Source organism: Platalea leucorodia (genome assembly GCF_965183815.1).
Source record: "Platalea leucorodia genome assembly, chromosome: 7".
Classification (NCBI taxonomy): Eukaryota; Metazoa; Chordata; class Aves; order Pelecaniformes; family Threskiornithidae; genus Platalea; species Platalea leucorodia.
This window is the reverse complement of record NC_138829.1, coordinates 62,823,835-62,838,923: the sequence shown is the minus strand read 5'-3', so window position 1 is coordinate 62,838,923 and position 15,089 is coordinate 62,823,835. Positions and strand designations below refer to the sequence as shown.

Below are 15,089 nucleotides of genomic sequence, written 5' to 3'. Positions count from 1 at the left end.
AAGAAAAGAAACGGAGCAACGCTCTCTGGTGTAGCCAGGAGGAAGGAGACTACTTCTCTCGCATGTGCGTACCTCAGACAGTCACTCACACCCACATCCACGGTTTGAATCCTTACAGTATTAAAATATCTCCAGCTGTACTTCACTTCCTGGAGTCTTCCCTGAATATATCAGAAGGATGAATGCTACCACAGCCGGCTGCAAACGGACGTCAGCCCCCACGTGGTACGAAGGTGTGTGTTTCAGCTAAGGTCTTCGCCAGTCGGAACTGGAGAGACGACTGGGAGAGGTGTAAGAGCACCATGATAAAGAGGAAAAGGAGAGAAAAAATCTCCACTTTCCAATCTTCTTTGCCTGATGTTGGTTGTGATTTTCTAGCGTCTCATAGATATTAAAGCTGTTGATCCTTTCAGAGGTGTATGTATTCTTCTTTCAAACACATTAGTGTTTTGCTTTCAGTTTACGAATTACTCGGTTGTTTTGTCAGTTGTTTCCGTTCATCTGTTAATTTCAGAGTTGCAAGTTTTTCACTCAACTTATTAGAAAACATAGTTGTCCATATAAAATATAACTGCACACACAAGACTACATATAATGCGAGTCTAAATCTTCAGTATTTACCTACTTATTGCAAAATGAGCCATCTTTTTCATTAAATAATCAAATTTTCATATTAGTACAATACAACTTTATACTCTTTTAAAATACACTAGATATGTTAGGGGTAAGGGGTGATGTCTTCTTTCTCTGCAATACCTGTTTGAAAGTTTAATGGATTAGAAGATTAGTTTTAGCGTTGAGAAAAAAATACAAAATTTGCCTAATTTTAGGACCTGTCTGTTTCTATCAGGCATTTCTTAAGGCTACATTTTTCATTTGGTTTCAAACAGAAAAACGTTTCGTTTTAAAAAATAATTTAGTGAATTACATTCGTCCATATCTTCCACCCTAATTAGTTACAAAGATAATTCTATAAAGATTATTAACTTTGTGTACTCATTTACAGTTATAGCTAAAGATTCATTTCAATTTCACTTGCATTGTAAAACAAGTATTTCATGTTGGAAAAAAACCCAAAATAAATTCTTATAAACGCTGTCAGTTTTTCCCCATGGCAAATGCTCTGTCATACATTTTTCTATCAGAATTAAAAATAGGCCTCCACAGACAGAGGCGTCAGGTTCTTAAATACAGTCTTCCCAAAGAACTGTGGTTTACAAATTTGAAGAACACTTAGTTTTAGAAATAATTTTTACAACTGTACCAGAATTTCACAGCTACAATTATATATGAACACATTAAAAATGACTTCACTAAAACAGGATTTAGAAAAATGTGGGTGAAAGTTGGGCCAGAGGCACTGCCACTTAGTGTTGAGGTTTACAGTCTGTGTTTTGATAAAGAAGTGAAATGAAGTGTATATATAAATAACTGCTCAGTCCTTTACAAGCCTGTAGATATGATGCTGTGCTCCATGTTCGCTGTTCGACACTTCAAATACACAAGCCATGCAGAGCAGGGTTTCTTGTGTATCCCTGTTTGTTACAACCTGTTTGAGGGGAAGGAAGAGGTAGACAGTATGTTACAAACCTGGAAACACCAGGGCCCAAACAAGAAATGACTGGCTGAATTAAAGACAACCTTTAGGTGTTGCCGTTTGAAACGTGCGTCCCCTTGCTCTCTCTTTGGCCGTTCAACCTGACCTCTGTGACTGCGCTCGCGTAACGTGCTCTGGGGCTGAGCTGCAGGGCCGTAGCTCGCAGCGGAGGGCACTGAGATTCATCCCGCCCTGGCTGTTTGACCGTGAGCTGCCAGCGTGTGGTCTTGGCTCAGCCTTCCTCAACCTGAGCCCCACTTCAGCAAAGGGAAACCAGCGCACCCCTGTCACCTTGTGTTTGCTTGCCAAAAGGCAGCTGAGCGGGGTGCATGTGGCTCTGTGCTCACAGCCCTACCTCTTCCCCCTGCTGCCAGCCCTTGGTCCTGCCCGAATCCTATGGAAGCAGCAGCAGCGTGTGGCTCGAAGTGCCACCGCAAAGCCACAGTGAGTGACTGGGTGAAGCTGGCTGAAGGGCCACTATGGGGACCATTCTTCATGCTTTAGAGCACCGGTTGGGTGTACCCATTACTGCCTGCTTTCCTGGCCCAAGAACTCATTACCACCACTGACAGTTGCAGTATTATAGCTGGCACCTCAGTCAGAGCACATTAGATGAATGGGATGGTTCAAAGTTACTGCCTCAGGCTCGCTACAAACACCAAACAGAGACTTGCATGAAAAAAAGAGAGAAGTAAGCTGAATTTTTGGAAAGTAACAAAGACGTTTGCTCATGTTCTCAGCCAGCTTAGCCTTTTCATCCTTAGCGTCTCTAGTGCACAAGTCCAAGAGTATTACTCTGAAGTCAATAGGATGATGTGTTTAGTAAGCAACATGACTAAGGGATTCGGAAACTGGTTCTCAATATTACAAGTTAAGCAAGCCATACAAAGCCTGAGAGTATTTTAGAAATGAAAAAATAAAAAGTGAGTCCATACCAATAAAATTGTAAAGTTTTCCAACACGCTGTTCATCATGTATTTCTCTGGTAAATGCTTCAACTTGTGTATGAAGTTGATCATATATTCACACATTGGAGAGCGATTTATTCTGTACACGAATCGGCCATTCTCAAACCTTGCATATTCAGTCTAAAAAAAAAAAAAAACCAGCAACATTTAGTATAAGATAACTCAGAAATAGCAAAAAAGTGAATACTAAATCTGTTTTTTTTTTTTTCTTTCTTTGTGTAGACAGAAAAAAGAGAAAGTGGCTCTCAGACACACACACGCCTACTTGCTAACTCCCTGCTTGAGCTATGCAGTGGTTTGCTAAAAATTCAAGGGCCCTTAATTATTAAGAGTTATAATATCAGTACTTGTTCTCTAATCTGTGAATTAAAAACTGAACAGATGAGGATTACACAAAGGTAAGTCCAAGTCAAGTAAAAATGAATTAAGCAGAAAACTGTGGTAAGACAATTTTACAGTAGTTTTGAGGCAACTGTCTGCAAAGGGAACAGCAAAAATAACCTTATATATTTATGCATAAACATACACATAGAAACATAGCTATACTATTGCAGGATTTAATAGACAATTTATGAATTACAGGAAGATGCAAGACTACAGTCGGAAGAAAACCAGACTTTTTTAGATTGCAGGGGCTCACGAGGGGCTGAAGGAAGGTAAGGCTGTGACTCTTGACTCCTGCTGCCCAGCTACCAATTGCTCAGGTGCGCTACTCGGTGGCTTCTGGGTTTTTTTGGCTTTCTCTAAGCTTGGAATAATGGAAATGATGGAAAACTTCTTTATGGTCACCATACACAGAAAACATATTTAGTGTAAGAAGGACACGAACAGTGACCAGGACATCTATAAAGGCTCAACCTGCAGCTCTAGGCTAAAATTCCTGTACAAAAACTATATTGCAGGTAACAGCTGTGGGTGTGGGGCTTAGTACCCAGCAGACAAGTTAAACAGGTGCAGTACCATTGTACAATAAACCAACCAGCTACCTGACCACTTGATGCAGTTCTGTGCTTAGAAAAGGTAAAAAATAAAGGCACTTGCATGTTAAGAAAATACGCAACTTTGTATTCAAAAGCTGCTGTGACTGGGGACAGCATGCCTTTCTGTGCATAAAGTAAGATAAAATAAGCATGCGTATAGACAAAACATAGCACAACATCCATGGCTTTAAAATGTTTAAAAAAATCTAGATGACAGAGAGCAGCTCGTCACTGTGCTATGGTTCCAAACAGGCTACGTGGCTGCCAAGTGTTTGGAAGTGGGAGCAAAAGCGTTTTTGCTTCAGCTCTGTTCTGCCAGGTGATGGGGGAGGTGGCACTGATGTCAGCTGCAGGTTCCCCGCCGAAGGGTGCCACAGGCAGGGTGGAAGAGGGTCTCCAAAGCAACAGGTAACTAGGATTTTACTGAACGGTAATGTCACCATTCACATGGTGATTTAAAATGAACCCAAACACTGCTGGGAAGGAAAATACTCTTCCAGCAAGGATTAGAGGAAGGAAGGAAAAGACAGATAACAGCAAAGTAAAGACAAGAGAGAGAAAAGCCTAATTAAAATGAAAGGGAACCAGAGAATCGTCCCACACATCCCATCACAACACCCACCTCTACTTTTTCTACTACTTGCTTTCCAAACGAGCAGACTTTGGTGGAACAGGTGATTGTCATGTTTTCTGAGCTCTCGTACTGACTAGTGACTCCGTAAAACGCTCCTGTATCATCTTGAATGTTGCAGTTTAAGTCAGCCTGTTGGGAAAAAGTCATAGATGTTGAAGATTTTTATTTTTCATTTGACAATGTCAGTAGCATAAGCTGTAATAGCTCACCGTTCTTGTCAGAAATAAGGGAGGGGGGGGGAGTTTTATAGTGACAACAGTGACAGTGGAAGTCGTCTGTCAGGAAAGCACCTGCCTAATTGTTGCCGTAAAAACCTTAGGGAAGCGGCAATTTCTTCAAACTTCAAACAACAAAAGACAACTCAGTATTTCTCTGGGCTACAGGTGACGTTCTTGGCTGGCAGATAGCTGATGAAGTCCCTGGAGCAAAGGGAATGATCACCTGCGAGGAGCCTGGCTCCAGCGCTGACTCCTCTGGAGGGAACCTGCCCTGTGGCCTCGAATTCAACCGAGCCATCCTGCTCCCGAGAGGCCATAGTTCACTTTCTCCTTTTCCTTTCTTAAAGCAATGAAATCCTCACGGCAAAGGGAGACAGCTGTGCAACACGGGGATCGATCTCTGATAAGACTCCGTCAAGCCCTATGGCCCTGATTCAGCAGAATACTTGCCTTCATGGAGCTGGATGATGCAACTCACAGGCTTCACGTGAGCTGTGCGCGCGCTGAGCCGCGCCAACCGCACCAATAAAATACTACGGAACGTATTTCAGTTCTCTTGGTATTTCTCTGCAGCCTGAATAACTATCCGGCTGCCTTTGATATCTACCAACAGAGACTGAGACTTGCTGGATCAAGTGAGGAACAGTGCTACCTTTAATTATTTATATCCAAATCCAAGCCCTGAGCACAGCGTGATTAATTTGGCTACAAAGCAACAGCACAGGTCACATGCTGAATCCAGGCTCCCCAGGCCTGCCGCGGCACTGAAGCTGTTCTGCCACTGTGCTCTTTGTCATCACGAATCCATTTTCAAAAGCCCTCAACTTGAAAGAGCACTAATATGGACATAGGCAGAGTCTAGGGATAGCCACAGCTGGATTTGTTGATTCAGGCATTAGCTCTGCTGACATCTTTGGTGCCCAAGGACAGAGTGGGCAGGGTTTTCTTTTTATGTGGAAACAGCTGATCAGCTACTGCAGCGTAACATCTAAGAATCATCTGAATTTTTAACTTACTCTGAGACGAGCATTTTAGCAGAGAAATGCGCTTTCCCAGCTGTTTCACTTGCAAGTCTAGCTCTGCTTGTTTTTATTGCTAATACAGAAATGTAACAGAAAAATTTTGACAGAAACTTTCATGCCTACCTTGAGAGTTTTTAAAAACCCAGTTTACAGGTATGTTTATTTACTAGTTAGTGTGGAACATTTATAATCCTGCCTTTGCTATAGTTCAGGTCATTTGTAACTGCTATTTAATTTTTAACTAGGCAACAACTCATTAGTTCTACTTAGTGTCTGCAGTCCTTATTTGTGGTACAACATTCTGAGGCAATATGCTGATAATAGCACATACTGCGCTAGCTTGTGGTACGGAGAAGACACAGGTCTAAGATTACTTCAGGCTGGCTTTGGTAAATTAATCAGTGGAGAAGTCTCCCGAGGTTTACACGCAGTAACACAAACAGCCCTATAGTCACGTATTTTGCATAACAGAAAGAAATCCTGTCACTGTTGCACCTTGCTTCTTGCACATGTTTTGCATGAGGTCAGCAGTTAATGTTTAATGTACATCTAAAGCAGTGTGTTCGCAGTGAGCTGTAAGAAACTGTTCTAAGCTAATAGTAAATAAGCAATTTGCCATCACAGCTGGCTTGCAATCGAAACATGACAAACATCTAAACATGACAAACTGTAGCAGCCATCAGCCATGCCACAGCTGCTCCACCGCAATTTCTGAAGAACAGGGATTTCTGATACGACAATTGCATTGTTGTTAATAATAATAACAATAACTAATAATAACAATCATCATCATCATCGTCATTGTTATCTCTTAAAAAGTGGTTATTCCTGCTGCTACTACAATTACAATTTTACTATCATCAAAACATTTTCTTTTTTTTTCCTTTCAGATATAGACAAAATATTTAAGAAATTGTAACTAAAATGCTCCTCACAATTTCGTGTTGTCAAAAGGGTTAGCTGCATAGACCTTACATTTCAAGCTGCAATAACAACTGTTTATAGAGTTAAAAAATAAGAACAGCTTTTTATCTGCTGCCTTCTGATTTTGAAGCCCACTGAAAGAAAACTCTAACTGTTGTATTTACATGATGACATTTAACCTGGAAAAGTAACACATGTGGCCATCTGGCACCCTGTTGATCACTCCCACAGCTCGTCCAGCTCTTGCTGAAATCACCAGGAGTCCTGTGTACACAAAAAATACAGGCTGGGACCCTGATGTCTGAATGAGGAATGCTTGAAATTATCACTCAAATGTCATGATTTATTTTTATGCAATCACAACATTGTTGCAAAAGCCCCATGATGGTAATATAGATGTGACTTATCCTTATGTGCTATTCGATTTTTTTTGAGTCTAGCACCCAATAAAGGTGTTTTCAAGGAAAGACAGAATTTTCCTTTTAAACAACAGTTTTCATGTTCAACTAATTACAAACTGCTGGGAGCTGAAGCTTTAAGACTCCTCCAAAAAGTGAAACACCAACATAAAAATCATAAGAGTTGGCAACGGCAAATGCTCTTAAATGAAGGCTTCACCAAAGCCTCTTTTAATACTTAAAGAATTTTGTCTGTTCTCACATACTATAACAAATCTTCCCCCTCGGTCTGGGTTTAAATTTTTTCACTAGAGGCTGAGTACATGAACACTGGGAAGGAGCGTGTGTCATTGCGAAGTGGGGATTGTCATGTCAAGGACGTGTTCTGAACCAGGTATTGAAAGCTTTGTTCCATGCTGAATACCTTTAGAAAAGAAGGAAAGACTATCACTTCTGGTAAAATACAAAACTTTGGTTAAAAAATGATGGTGAAAGACTTGCTAATTATATTGTTATGGCTCACATAGCAAGGGGTTTGTCTAAACACAGACACCCGAGAGCAAAATTGTATTTCTTTAACTGATGAAAGCAGGTCACAATTAAAATTTGGGGGATCTTTTTTTTTCCCCCAAAAAAAGGTTATGAGACTATCACCAAAAAAAAAAAAAAAAAAAAAAAAGGCTGTGCTAAAAATGAGCACTGCTGTGGCTGAAAGAGTTGTAGAGGTAGCTTTGAGCAGGAACGAGGTGATGAGTTACCCTGGTATTCAGCTTTAGCAGGCTCCTTACTACAATATTGATTCCAGTTTTTGTGTCTACATTTTAGAAAGGATGTTGGAAAATTGGAAAGTGTTCAGAAAAGAGTTACAAGAATGATTTCAGGTCTGGAAAACATCCTTTGTAGTCAATGACTAATGAAACTCCATCTACTTACTTTTTCCAAGGGAAGTTTTTCCACGACTTTGTCATAGCCTACAAGTTTCTACATGGGGAAGAGTCTTCTGATAGATTAAATCTTGCAGAAAAGGACATTAAAAGACAGAAAGCTAAAGCAAAGCAAAAGCTAAATGAGAAACAAGGCAGTGGCTGGTAACCCTGATGGCAATGAAATACTGGCATAATTTTCAAATGTGGTGGAATCACCATTACTTGGGGTCTTTTTTAACCAAGCTGAATACTTAACTAACAGGGATGCTCTAGTTCAAGTATGCCTATTGTCTGGAGGCAGACATTACTTAGTGAGGTTCACTGCCTATATTACAGAAGAGGCAAGACGAGATAAATATTATAATAATAGCAAAATTGAAATATCGGGATTTATCTTATTAACCTCAATTAACCTTCTCCTTATAATTTCCTTTTTCAATGATCCCTGTGAAAAATGTGACAACAGTCAAGCTTCTGGAGTGCTGTGCTTGCAGCGTCTCATGCTGCAGCCAGCTTTGTCTCACTATTTCCTTGGTACTCTGTCTCTAGCTGTTCTCTTGCCTTTCAGACTCATATTGCAAGGCTTCCTGGGCTGTAAACCAGCTTTCCCTTCTGTACAGCTTCTCATCCAACTATGCTCTGACCCATGGCTCCAGGAATTAGGGTTGGTGAGCACTGTTGCAGCATAGAGAGATAAATAACCTTTTGAATGGTTATTTCAAATATATTGGCATGATTTCAAATATTATGGTATGATCACATGTGATGAACAGGAGTCCATTTACTCATTGAATTTTAAAATACAAGATAAACACAATTTAGGAAAAAATCCCCAACAACTTAAAAACACGAATGGATTTTTTTTTTTTTTTTACTTTCAAGAGTAAAACTCTAATTCTAATTTATTTCTAAGAGCTGAGATTTATATTAGCTGAATGCATTTGGAGGCGGGAGAGGCACTCAGCTTTCTGGCACCCCATCTACAGTCATTGTGTAAGAGCATGATTAATTCATTAATAAAGCATAGCTTGACAATGGGTAACACTGGAAATATTGCATATTAAGAGCACCAAGTGTTTGACGTGCTGCATGGAGAAGCCTCTGCCAGTGTGCCAGAGCAAGCACCAAAACAGAGCTGGCTGCAACCAAAATAAAGCGTAAAAACAAATAATAAAAAAAAAATCTTCACATTCACTTCAAAAGAGCTCTCAGGCTCTGTGTTAAAGGCGGGGGGCAGAGGGTAGAGCGCTTGTGTAATAATAACAGCTTTAGCTAACAAAAAAGCAACTCCAGCAAAAATTGCTGAGAAGAGTCTAAATCCTTCCTGCTGAGTAGAAGGAAAACAGCACCTACTGGAAACAGCGGGATCTGGGGAGGGCCAGAACAATTTACACTGGCATTCAGTAGTTAACGTTAAGCACATAAGGTCACTTATTAACAACATATAGGTTTTAACAACTGCTGACTGCAGGGAGGTGTGTTACTCATATGACCGCATCATGCCTCCCCTCCTCCTCTCCAAAGAGTGATCAAAGAGCAGAGATTACAAATTGTGAAGCAATTTTTTCCAACGGGAGCATCTGGGTCGTTGGCACGTTTCACCGCGCGTTACACTGCAGCTCAGGAATTGCGTCCAGGTCTGCCACATGGTTGGGCTTGTGATGGACAGGCCAAGCTGCTCCGGCTTCCCAGCTGCTCGGCCCCTTCCACTCATTATCCAGCCTCAAGCGCTAATGCCCTTGCAGCAATTCGCGAAGGGGTCCTCCACAAGCACCACGTGAGCTCCCTGTGCCGAGGGTTGTGATGGGGAAAAGAAAATGGATGTCTGCTTTCTTCCATATCTAATTTGTTTTGCATACATTTGCATGCTGGCCATAGACCCATTCACATTACGGATCCCATTTGCGAGTTGCAGATCATTTGCCAGTCAAAGCTGGCGAGTGTGCGTGTGTGTCTGTGTGTGTGTGGAGGGAAATCCAAGATTCTAGATTGTGCAATATAAATTACATGTAAAAATAGAAAGAAAAAAAAAAAAGGCAGTAGCCACAATTGTGTGTGTGTGAATGAAGGGCACAAAGAATCTCTGCACCTTTGAAGACGGCTGGAGGCACATGGGGATAAATTCAGGAGGGGGTGGGAGGGGACCACAGGCGCAAGCCATTTCTGAACACTGATTACATGGGTAAATTGTTTGTTCCAGTGTATCACAAAGAGAAGGAGCATTATTTTTCATGCCACAGCTGTTTTGAATAAGAATAGGAATAAACTTAACCATCCTCCTCATGTTACTTACCACTAATTATGGCATATATTTACATCTATAAAACAGTGAAATTTTGGGGGACATAATTTCATGCCCCTTTATTGTGTAGATTCCTTTATTTCCATCCTACATTTGAATTTCAAAAATGTTTAGGACTTCAAAGCATCTTTAAAAGCTTGCCCTAATTATAATATGCATTACTTTATAAAACTCCTAGTTTGCATTGCAGATTCCTGCAAATAGAGGCATTCATTTTAAACATCAATTAATATCATCCATGCATCTTCAGATGAGTTTGGGTCTTTATTTCAGAGTTGCACTGGGCTCTGACTAAGCTTTCCTCAGTTTGAAGAATAGTTCGAGCTACTGCAACCATTTGAAATTAAGCCAGTGGATCAGATCAGTAGAAAGCCCGACAGCCCAACATTAATTTATATCAGCTGTTTTTTTTTTCCCCTGTGTCATTAGTTAGAAAAATCCCTCCTCCTTTCAGATATATTTGCTTCCCATATCTGTTCCTGTAGCTGCAGAAGTCACAGTTCAGGTTGGCACGGAGCATTTGGCGGTGGCAGAGACACAAAAATCCTCGGCCACATTATTGCAAGGTGTGCTTGCACCAGCGCTAAGGGTCCCAACGGAGGCACGGACCCACTGCACAATACTGTAGGTTACATAGAAAAGTCATGCAAAAAGAGAATCCCTGCCTCAGAGTTTGCAATCGGGGGTTGAGGCAAAACATGGGAGAGAAATAACTAGCTAAACCAGAAGAATTTAGTCTAGGCTGCAGTGGACAGATAGGCACTGCTGAATTAACATTAAAGGGGCTCTTAGTAGTGAAAAGTGTTTGCTGGCTGAACTAGTGCTAGATAGGAGCCAGTTACAGAACTAGCAAAGCTAACCGGGGCAGAGAGGGAGATAGAGAGTTGTGCCTCCCTAGAGCAATTCCCTTGCTGGAGCCAATGGAGATGCATGTGGTAACATAACAGCAGAGTCAAAAATGAAGGTATGTGTTGGAGATGTGGCTGAGGGATACTGGATTCAAAAGGGAGGTGGTGTGAGTGGGACAGACATACCATCAACCTCCTGCAAGAGAAAGTGGAGAGCCAGGGAGGCAGAGCGCTGGGCAATCAATCAATCAGCACTGTGGGCCAGGAAGGCAAGGCCAGCAATAATGTTTTAGACAGACATTTTGGGGTAAAGCTGGAGGTGCAATCTATCATTTAGTTTGAACTCTTTCAGGAGGCTTAAGTGTATTATTTAGCATTAGATAATTCAAGAATAGTAGTGAGTAATCAGTGGGAATAGCATTAGATATCAATATGAGCAGAACTTCAACCAATAAAAGAAACAAATAGAGGCAACGTGTTGACTTAGCTTTTAGATAGGCTAATCAGAACTTCAAAGACCAGAAAACTCCAGGGCTTTTCTCAAGTCACAAAAACAGTTTAAGTACAAACTAACCAACTGGTATGTTGACCTTACTAGATTAAGATTAGATGGCATAAATCACATCTGGTTGTTTTACATAGATTGGGTTTATTTTGCTAGTGACTAAGGTAACAGGAGCAGGATTGTGCACTCAACCTGCACCCAGGGAAAGGTTTCATCTGCAGATATTCTGCAGCCTTGTCTGAATTCCTCATCAGCGTTCTAGGAAATAAGTTTTACATTTATTTAAGAATATTTATTTTTGTTTTCATTTTATATCCCTGTAATCTCTGGTTTCATATCATTGTCACACAAATTTCCTGTGCCATATCGTTAGTACATTGTTCCTTATTTACTCATTGTATTGAGTGCACAACATACCAAGTAAAGCTCCTTCTACCTATTACTGTAAAAGCCTGTCTCTGGGGTGACTTCCCTGAACTCTCTGGTTCCCAGTGACTACCTGGGATAAACAGAAGAGTCACTGCATTCAAGGTGCCAGACAAGGACCAGGACATTGCTTTGCAGGGCTGTAAGGTCGGTTGCTTTTACACCGTAAAAGGAGAAGTCTCTTCCTTTTATACCTCCTGCACTGTTAGGTAGGAAGAGGCCCAAAACTGTCACGTTCAGATGTGTTACTAGGACCAAGGCCAGAAGCTCATCCATTCCCAGCACCAGGCTGTATTTCACAGGAGATACAATCTGTATGAACCAATACACCTCTGCAAAGCAAAGCAACAATTTGCTTTGTACTCCATACCTGTCATGCTTTGCAAAGTCAACTCCACAATTGCCAAATGTCTTCTTGCAAGATCTCAGACCTTTCCCTCCCACTTTTTTGTAATCAAACCTTATTACCTTTATCACAGGGAAAACCATTCTGCTGAGAAGCCTCAAGCAGAACTAAATGGGAAAGAGCAAGAGGAGTATGCCTTCCAGCTACTAGAGCCAAGCTGCTTTCTGCCTTAGTCATCCTCAATGCGACGGCTCATCTCTGGTCTTCCTGTTTCCCATCCTTCCTTTCCACACTAGATTTAATGTCTAAACAAAATACCCTCTGTGCTGCCTCCAGCGACATGCTGACTTCTCTTTAAATCCATTTACAGGCTTACCATCCCTTCTGGCATCAAATCCTCACCTTTGCTTTCAAGCTTCCACATGCCATGACACCCGCCTGCTTTCTTCTTTGGTTTCCCTAAACTTGTTTCACTCATTGTCCCTGGATTTCTTTTGTTGATTCTCCTTACACTGCTTTCTCACCTGTGCTTATTTGCCTAACACAAATTCATGTTCCTCTTTTACTCATGTTACCATCAAATTCCACCAAAACATGGACTGTCACTGGACACTGATGCTAGGATGCACTAGCTTACAGCACTGAGCAAACTATCAATGGTTAAACGATAATGAAGGGAGAAGACAACAGAAAGGCTGGGAAGAGGAAAAAGGTTAAATAAAGGGTGAGAGCGAGTATTGTGAGTAAGCAATAACCATGCAACATGAACAGAACCTGGGAGAAGCTGAACTTTCAGAGCAGGAGGAGGTAGCGGATGGTAAGGAGAGAGTGGATACTGATTCAGAAGTGGATACTTAATTTAAAAGAAAAGGACAAGAACACAAACATTAATCTATTTTCATATTAATAAACTTGAAGTTACTAATAGGATCAAAAAGATTGTCAGCAACCTTTGCCAGCTTTACACTGGTAATATATGACTATTTAGAACAGTTTCTCAACATTCCCCATAAAAATGGGAACAGCGTCCTTTTTTTCTGAAGAAATGTCCTATTGGGGTGAAAGAAATTAAGGACAGTGAACGAACAGTTTAAGATCTAATTCTCATGACTAATTACACAGCCATCTTCTGTTTTTCCTGTACATATTTCTAGATGGGGGCACTGGTGTGAAGTTTATTCCTAGAAGGGCATTCATCGTGACTCTCACTACACCCAAACACTGCCCCTGGCACCTTCTCTCTGCCTCACTCACCCCACGGGAGAGAAAATCCCCTGGCCTATTTTAAGGTCATGGCTCAAGAAGGCATTCTCACCACATTTTTAATGTATAACTCAGAAAGATGTTAGCACTGTATGTTTCTCAATCTCTAAGTTAATACAACACTAAATTGTATTAAAAGACCATTATGTTGGAAGGCACAGTGAGGTTAGGAAATGTTGGATTGAAGTTGCCTGCACATCCTGATTGCTGAACTGCATCATGATACAGTCTTTAGCTACACGACTGCACACTTGCCCTCTCAGCATCTATACGATATTTCTTTGTCTTCATTATTCAATGTGGCCCAGTCCCTATTTCCTGCACCTACTCCAGACTTGTGCTGAACACAGAATTGTTAATGGCATTATCTCAATTCTTTATAAACAGCCATGAGTTTGATTTCTCAGTGACCACCTGAGGTGAAGGGATGGTATCACCCCCATATTACAGATAGGGAACTGAGGCAACGGTGTTAAAGGTGTGCACTGCTTGTAGGAGATCAAGCAGAGAAAGCTGGCACTTGAATTTTCAAAGTCATGAGTACAACACAGACCTTAATGATCCAAAGAAGATCTCTACTGGCTTTAGATACATCTTTGAGCGTTGCCTGAAAATCAGTTTCCACATTGAGAAAAAGCAGAACATACAATACATCAATGACCGTATCACAAATCTCTGCTGCTTCCACGTCTAATCTAAAGTCTGAGGCTTCTCATTCTCTGAACTGAGAACAGGCAAGTGAGGTGACATTCATTCTGCTAGCGGGTTTCACAAGTATATTATGCAAAGTGGATGGGTGAGATGACAGTCCCCAGTTCAAGCCCAAGTTTTGCAAGGAAATGTATTTAGTGGTCACAGACCCTTAACCTCCATGCTCTATTGCTCTGCAGCCAGATTTCTTCTGCCCTTACGCTTGTCCTGTTCCCACCTCTCACATACCTGTTTCTGCTGTATGCCTTCATCCCTATGTTTCCCCGCAGGCTCCTTATCCCAAATGCTCCCTCTTCCCACTGCCTCCCTCTTTTTGACCCTACATTCTCACCTGCCTTTTCCCAGGCTCCTGGTGCCTGCTGTGTTTCAGCTCCTGGTTCTCTGCTGCCTCCTTTTCCTGGCCTCTTTGCTCAGCCAGCCCTCAAATGCTTGGCCTACAGCTCCCATGCCCAGTTTTAAGCCCCATGAATTTCTCAACAGATTTCTTCTGCAGTCCACCACAGCTCTTGCTCAGTGGTTTATCCATTCTACACCCAGATTTGAGAAAAGAGAGTCTCCCTCATTCCCAGTTTCCAGTTCCAAATCTGGTGCCAAAGAAACTCTTGGCAAGATATGAAGTCTGGGGCATGTGCATGGTGGAGAGTATTTCAGGTCACATGGATAAACACTAGATCAATATACAATATCTCAGCCTTCCATTCTAATTCTTTTTTCACTCTTGCTCACAACTGATATGAACAGATATAGCTTTTGGAGCAGAGTCCCATGGTTGACTAATAAAAAAGGAAGGGAAAGGCAGATGTGCTCTGGCAACCAAAAAATATTTAAGAAAAATCCTGGAAACCTCCCAGGCTCACCGTCGTCCTGCTGCACACTTGGTTCAAATCCTGCTTGGTCCTATCTGCATAAGTGTGGACTGATTGCAGGACTGATACTTGTACTGTTTGCATTTGGCAAGACTTCAACATTTGAAACACTAAAAAGCAGTCTCCATCTCTGCGCGTCCCCGGGTTTTTTTGGA

The 15,089-nt window shown here is 41.4% G+C and overlaps 1 protein-coding gene across 2 annotated transcripts in view; it reads right to left on the bottom strand.

The window, feature by feature from the left end:
- Positions 1-1,273: 1,273 nt before the first annotated feature.
- Positions 1,274-15,089, bottom strand: part of TEAD1 (TEA domain transcription factor 1) — a gene marked incomplete at its 5' end in the record, with an annotated part of 101,784 nt that continues 87,968 nt past the window's right edge. For both annotated transcript variants that reach the window (XM_082316895.1, XM_082316894.1), the window contains 3 exons: positions 1,274-1,549; positions 2,533-2,685; positions 4,168-4,308. In XM_082316895.1, coding sequence (XP_082173021.1) covers positions 1,436-1,549; positions 2,533-2,685; positions 4,168-4,308 — 408 coding nt within the window. In that variant the 3' untranslated portion in view covers positions 1,274-1,435. The remainder of the gene's footprint in view (positions 1,550-2,532; positions 2,686-4,167; positions 4,309-15,089) is intronic.